This window comes from Primulina tabacum, chromosome 9 (genome assembly GCF_025594145.1).
Source record: "Primulina tabacum isolate GXHZ01 chromosome 9, ASM2559414v2, whole genome shotgun sequence".
Taxonomy (NCBI): domain Eukaryota; kingdom Viridiplantae; phylum Streptophyta; class Magnoliopsida; order Lamiales; family Gesneriaceae; genus Primulina; species Primulina tabacum.
In genome coordinates, this window is record NC_134558.1 from 28663253 (window position 1) to 28670308 (window position 7056).

The 7056-nt window shown below is 34.0% G+C and overlaps 1 protein-coding gene across 1 annotated transcript; it reads left to right on the plus strand.

Annotated features, from left to right (window-relative positions):
- The first annotated feature begins 835 nt into the window (after positions 1-835).
- On the plus strand, positions 836-6806 carry LOC142555113 (serine/threonine-protein phosphatase PP1 isozyme 2). Its single transcript, XM_075665783.1, has 4 exons — positions 836-1254; positions 5145-5704; positions 5777-5966; positions 6551-6806. The coding sequence occupies exons 1-3, from the start codon at positions 1053-1055 to the stop codon at positions 5945-5947; spliced, it is 933 nt and encodes a 310-aa protein (XP_075521898.1). The 5' UTR covers positions 836-1052; the 3' UTR covers positions 5948-5966; positions 6551-6806.
- Positions 6807-7056: the final 250 nt, after the last annotated feature.

Below are 7056 nucleotides of genomic sequence, written 5' to 3' on the forward strand. Positions count from 1 at the left end.
ATTCTTCCTCAATATAAGATTTGATTATGTGCTTTATCATTTTAAGTTTGTTCCAACATAAGAGGATTTTTCGTTTATGCTACATTGGTAAGTAAACTTTTTTTTTTTTAAAAAAGCATCTTTCATACCAAAATAAAAATATACTCACATGTATATTTTAAATTCATGATTTTTCTGAAAATATGATTATTTATTATTTAAGGGTAAATTACTTTTTCTTTAATCAAATAGTAGAAATATGAATTTTGAACACTACTTATTACTTGCATGTAGTAATATATATGAGACTGATATCAGTTTAAGTTATGATAACGTAATTCTTTCAGTGCAATTATAAATAATCTTTGTTGTAACTTATTACTGGATTTTTGATTACTTTTATTTCAATATTATTTTATTTCATATCAAAATATATTATTATATATGTATTGATTTATATATATAAAAAAATTCTCACGTTCACTTGTTACTTGAGATCATTCTCTTCATTTAAGAATGCAAATGAGAACGAGATATAAGAGAATCACACTGTTTGGGAGGAGTAGGTCTCTTGCGAGACGGTCTCACGAATCTTTATCTGTGAGATGGCACAATAGAAAGTAATATTTTTTCATTAATGACCCAAATAAGAAATCTATCTCACAAAATATGATCTGTGAGACCGTCTCACACATGTTATTGACTTCTGGGAGTGTGGATGAAAAAAATTGTTTGTATTTTATTTACTAATCGAAAGAAAAGTGGTCAAAAAGACTTTTCTAACCTCAAAAAAGTAGTGGAGGGTAATTCCAAAAATCAATCTATCGATTAAGCATAGGCAACCACACGAGGGAAGCGGATTTATCGAATAACTATTTCAAACTTAAAACTATCAACTTTTTTTTCTTTCTTTAATCATATTGCCACATTGGTGCTGTAGCCACCCCTCTCTCCATTTCTCCGCGAACAACAATCTGTGATTCTGAGGGATTTTTGATTTGTTTTGGGTATCTGGGTTTTGTTGTTTTCGATTGTTGTATTTGAATCTTGGTGGGTGTTTGGGAACCCTAGACATGGCGGCGGCTAATGGGCAGGGTATAGAGCCTGCCGTCTTGGATGACATCATCAATCGCTTGTTGGAGTTCCGCAACGCGCGGACTGTGCGTCAGGTGCAGCTGTCGGAGAATGAGATCCGCTCTTTATGCGCGACGTCTCGTGAAATCTTCCTATCGCAGCCTAATCTTCTCGAGCTGGAAGCACCTATAAAGATCTGCGGTATGATGTTTTTACTCGCTGTTTCTTGTTCTGTGTATGGGATTGTGTGTTAATTTTTTATTGTCGAGCTTTTGTGTCTGACCGCTTAGTTTCGGGATATGAATCTGTGAATTTGTTTGTCTGGAGTATTACGGTGAATATTTTGGTTTTGGTTTTCGGTTGGTTTGGTGTTTTTTGAATTCTGGCGCATGGTTTGCCTTTTGTGCTGTCATTGGAAATGGTTGATTGTTTGTTTCTTTACTGGTTCCATGTGGATATTGTGTAGCGACTTCAATTTGTTGGGTTGTGTCAGGAAAAAAAGGTAAAATTGGTTTTTTTGGGGAGGTATGGAATGCTTAAAATTTTCTATGACAGAAGGTTATAGCAACATTGTTTAATTTGAAAATGAATGTGTTAGGCTATTATCTGAGTGGCCTTTACCATTTGAAGTACTGGTTTGCAATGGTATCTCATGCAAGTTACAGTAGCCCAACCATGATTCACTTTAATGTTCTCATGGAGGCATTTTTTTTAAACCCGTGTTCAACGTCTGAGTTCAGAATTCAGATATTATTTTGCTGCAAAACAGCATCTAAATGTTTGTCAGATGACATCATGAGTGATGGATTGACATCGCATGGTGGGATATATGTTCCTTTTAGAAAAAGCTGTTCAAGGATATGAAAAATTGGCCTTTATTATCCTTTTAGATATCTAAAGTTGTTTGACTGCTTCAAAAATCTATAGGGGAATATACTTGGAGCTTTGCTTTTCCCAATCTAGTGTTGCTATTGGATGTCATTCAAGTTATTAATTGTAGATCTATTGTATTCACCTTTCCAAAAGGGATAAGTGCCTTGTTTTGTGGTTCTATGGCATTGTGTCTTGATAGGAGTTTGACCGACTTCGTTTTTCTAAGCCTCTCTTGTGGGAAAGCTGGTGCTTTGAGAGAAATAACTGAAATACCTTATACACCAATTCAATAACCAGGAGAAATATGCATTCAACAACTTAATGTACAATAAATTGTTTAACCGTTGTGCGAAAGTTTTTTTTAGTCTTCAACAAAACTTGGGATGCAAGGAAAGATTGAACTGAATGTATTTTATCGTAGTGTGGAGAATTTGTCTGAAGGTGTAATTTATTGTGCCTAAAGCTAATGATTGCCAAAACTTGAAAAAGCTACTGAGACGGTATAAATCTTCTTCAGTTTTCTAGCGTTGGCTCTTTATCATTTTGGAGACATTGGGATTTATCATTCTTTTTACTTTTTGTTGGTTATATTTTTTTATGAAAAACTTAGACTCCTTTTCATATGAGTAAATTGAGGACCACATTTAATATTGCTACTACTTATTAGATGATGGAAGATGATACCATAGCTTAAGGCATCAAAATGAGTAAGCATTAAATTATACCTCAAGATCATTGGATATAAATTATTTGTCAGGTGATGTTGACGGTGGAGCGAACAGATATTGCCTTCTTGCGTTGCGAGGTCTCATATGTGAAGTGTATTAGCTACATTTGGAAAAAAAGTCAATGACCTTTGTTGCGCTGCAAGAGAACTTTTTTCTTGCAGTTTGTTTTGACACTGTCAGATTTATGAATATCTCTAGTTGCTGCATTACTTCCACACTGTTTCATGAATTTCATTTCTCCCCTGACCGCTCCTGTTGCATAAATCACATGAAAACTCATTTTTATCTTCCACGCCATACTACTTAAATATTTTTTAAGCTGGAATATATAAGTTTCTGTTGACATGTTCAACATTTTTGAAGCTTCAGTGGAGAGGGGTATTTCTGTGGGCTTTATCGTGCACATTGTTTCCCTGCTGATGATGTGCCTGGAACAGTTGTTTAATTGCATATTTCAACATCAGAAGGGGCAAAACAAGCTCTGAAAATATTATTATGTTCCTCTCCCTCTTGGATGATTTTGAAATTTTGGTCTAGTCAAAGATTTTTTTAAATAAACTAACCTTCCCTAGTAATTTTGACTAGGGAGCGTTAGTTTATTTTAAAAATCCTTGACTGGAGCCAAAAATTAAACAGCCCCCTCCCCTCCCACCATAAAGTTGATTTTGTTAATACAGAACATAACAGAACATAATTGATTCAGTCACATGGCTTAGTTGTAGTTCCTGCTTTGGAACTATGAGTTTAAAGTTTCTTGATTGGATGATGGATGTGGCGTCACATAAGCAGATTACTTTGAGATGGCAATGTTGTGCAGCCTTTCATGTTTTAATTGTCCTTGAATAGTGCTGTTAGTTGGTTAAGTGGGAAAATGGTAAATAGTGAAATTGTGAATGGTAACGGACAGAAATTATTAAAAGTTACACGGGAAGTTATCTTTAAGGCCTTATAATTACTTTAATGACCTTCACTGTTTTATTTGTCTTTTAGAAATCATACGAGCAATTGTAGATATTCACCTAGAAATACCAAAGGAGTTACTATATGTCCCTCTTGCTTTATTAAATAGTAAGAGATAAATACTCCAAGGCTTCTGTTCATCAAAGTGATCCCTGTATGATTTGCAATTTCACATAATTTTTCTTGTAATTGGACATAGGGGAATCTTTGCCACAAACTTTCTCAAAAGTGAATTTGGTGACAATATCTATGAGTTTTAATTTCATAGGGACACCTTGCTATCTTAAGTACAATAATTGTCTGAGCATGCCAACTTTTGTAGCTTTTGTTTTTCTATTTTAATTATTACCCATTGGTAACAAAATGAATTGATGGTTATGCATCTTGATCTATCTATAATGATACGACACAATTCGGATATGAAATATAACCATTTCAAAAAGTAAGATGCGACATGGTGAGAATGCTACATTATTATTATTAGTATCCAAATGTATATTTATATTTGTCATTTCTGATTTTCATCTTGATTATTTCTTATTATCGACTTTGAAAAAAATTAAATAACTTTCTGAAAATTTATAATAAACTGCACGGTAATCGATATAGAAATAATTTTTAATCGTGTCAGACTCGATCAAAATATGATTGTTGATTATTTTGGATATTGTGTTTGCCTTTTTTAAATTACCTTTTTTAATGGACACTTCCGTTGAAGCTTGTAGATGTATCTGTTCTGTCTCCACAAAATATCTACCAGGAATCTATAGCCATATAGTATCCGATAAGATCGGATATGAGTTTTTGTAGTATATGTTATATTTTTTAAATAGTTTGAGAATAACTTGTCTCTTGGAAAAAAAATTGGAAACAAGAATATTTGATTCTTGAGAAGAATGGCAGTTGAAATATTGCCATTTTGTTTATGAAAGAAAATATGCCTTCCCTGATGCTGATGCTATCTCACTTTTAAAATTCTTTTGTTTTTGTATTTGTGCATGCATTTTGACTAGGTAATCATGGTTTGTTTCTGTCCTCTTCAATGTATCTGACTTTTTCCGGTAATGCTTAACATGCACTTGACTTTTTTGTAGTGTTACGAGGTCTATGCCTAGGTATTGAAATTTCAAATGTCTGTTGTCTAGAAACTGAAACTACTCTAGAATGTTTCGCCAAATTATGCATGGACTTGAATAATTCTTTTGTTTTCTCCTATAATTAGGAAATGTTATTTCCTTCTAAAATGTGAGAAACAATCACTGGCAGATGGCCAAGCTCTGTGGCCTCGGCAATTTGGTTAGGCCTTGTTTTCACATTGCTGGTAGATGTAATCTATATTACCTTCTATGTTTTATGTCTTATAGTAATACCAGTTATTTTTTTCTTCAATTTCGAAGTGCATTGGTACTAGTTTTTGTGTTACCTTCAACATTGTTGAATTTTTTTATTTCAGTTGGAATTCTCTCTTCATGTCTCTAATTTAAACTTGATACATGAATATAACAGTTGTTTTTTTTATCATTATTCCAGGTGATATTCATGGGCAATATGGAGATCTTTTAAGACTTTTTGAATATGGAGGATTTCCTCCAGAAGCCAATTATTTGTTCTTAGGGGACTATGTTGACCGTGGAAAACAAAGTTTAGAAACTATCTGCCTTCTTCTTGCCTTCAAAATCAAATTTCCTGAGAATTTCTTTCTCTTACGTGGAAATCATGAATGTGCTTCTATTAATAGGATATATGGATTCTATGACGAATGTAAACGTCGATTTAATGTGAGACTATGGAAAATTTTTACTGATTGTTTTAACTGCCTACCCGTGGCAGCTCTTATAGATGAGAAAATACTCTGCATGCATGGTGGTCTCTCCCCTGATCTAACAAGCTTGGATCAAATTAGAAATTTATCTCGTCCTACTGATGTCCCTGATTCTGGTTTGCTTTGTGATTTACTTTGGTCTGATCCCAGTAGAGAAATTAGAGGTTGGGGGATGAATGATAGGGGAGTTTCATACACATTTGGTCCAGATAAGGTGGCCGAATTTTTGATGCAGCAAGATATGGACCTTGTTTGTCGTGCTCATCAGGTAATGATTTCTGTCGCATATATGATTTGCTAGTTTTTATTTCTTCTGACGATTGGATGCTTTATTGGGCAGGTTATAGAAGATGGCTATGAATTTTTTGCAGATAGGCAACTAGTTACAATATTTTCTGCTCCAAATTATTGTGGAGAATTTGATAATGCAGGTGCTATGATGAGTGTTGATGAGAGTTTGATGTGCTCGTTTCAGATTCTGAAACCAACTGATAAAAAGAGACTACTGTGAAGCAGTTTTGATGATTGTGGTAATGATTCTCCATGAATGCCCTGGCACTCGTAGTTTCCTTCTTTTTTTAGGTCTTCTTTTTTGGATCTATAAGATATCGACTCCTTACATAATGAAATTATTGATTTTATTGGTATTGGCTGTCTGTATGATAATTATTTTTTCGCTGAAATTGTTTGCTGGCTTTGAAATGTGCACACAGATCTTCCGAACCATATTATATCTTCTTCTAGTTGTGTAAACTAGTTCAAGTTTTATTTTAGACAGTCCCATGTAAAAGTTGAACAATGTGCGCTGAATTTCAAAATCAATGAATCTCAAGGGGTTGATCTTGCAAGTATGGTTTCTTTGAGAATTTTTGTTCATTAGATTTTAAGTTGTGTTGCAGTGAAAAGTTGAAGAATCTTGCAACTGTTACAACTGATGGTTTTTTTTAGTTTTATTCATTTTGTTGGTTGTCCATGGCTTGGTCGTGAAACTAAACTTCTTCGGCACGACAATCTTTTCTTAATCTTGATTAGTGTTTTTTTTCCCTGTTAAATGCATCTTCATAAATCTTGAGTTATTGTTCACTGATGTTACTTCTCTTTTCGTGTTCCTCAGTTGATGATGTATTCTTAACTCTGGAACTTAAGGGATGCAAATCTGGTATTAGTGGCTTTTTGATGTCCGAACGAGTTATTCTAAGTATTGTTCCAGAAGTGTGCTGGAGGTATTTGTGTGCAACTGCCACGAGATGCCAAAGTATTGTTGTTATTATTTTTGCATACTCAGATTCTATCACCGCAATTTACATTTCGACTTTGTAAATTCTCTGGTTTTGTAAATTGCGATGCAATCATCGATTCTTGATTTGGTTGCGAGGTTGCCTGTGATGATGCTAAATTTCCATTTGGACGTTATCTCATAATTAATTTTTGTATCCGACAAATGTGTTCCGTTAAAATAGTGTACATGGATTTTTTCTGTGGGGTTTTATACTTTTATATGCTTCTGGAAAGGTGGTGTGCTCTCTCTCTCTCTCTCTCTCTCTCTCTCTCTCTCTCTCTCTCTCTCTCTCTCTCTCTCTCTCTCTCATGTATCAAGTTATTTTAATTTATTTTAACATC

Coding starts and splice junctions, on each gene's coding strand:
- LOC142555113 (XM_075665783.1), top strand. CDS start 1,053: ATGGCGGCGGCTAATGGGCAGGGTATAGAGCCTGCCGTCTTGGATGAC. Junction 1,255..5,144: donor AGCACCTATAAAGATCTGCG/GTATGATGTTTT, acceptor TCATTATTCCAG/GTGATATTCATGGGCAATAT. Junction 5,705..5,776: donor TTGTTTGTCGTGCTCATCAG/GTAATGATTTCT, acceptor TTTATTGGGCAG/GTTATAGAAGATGGCTATGA.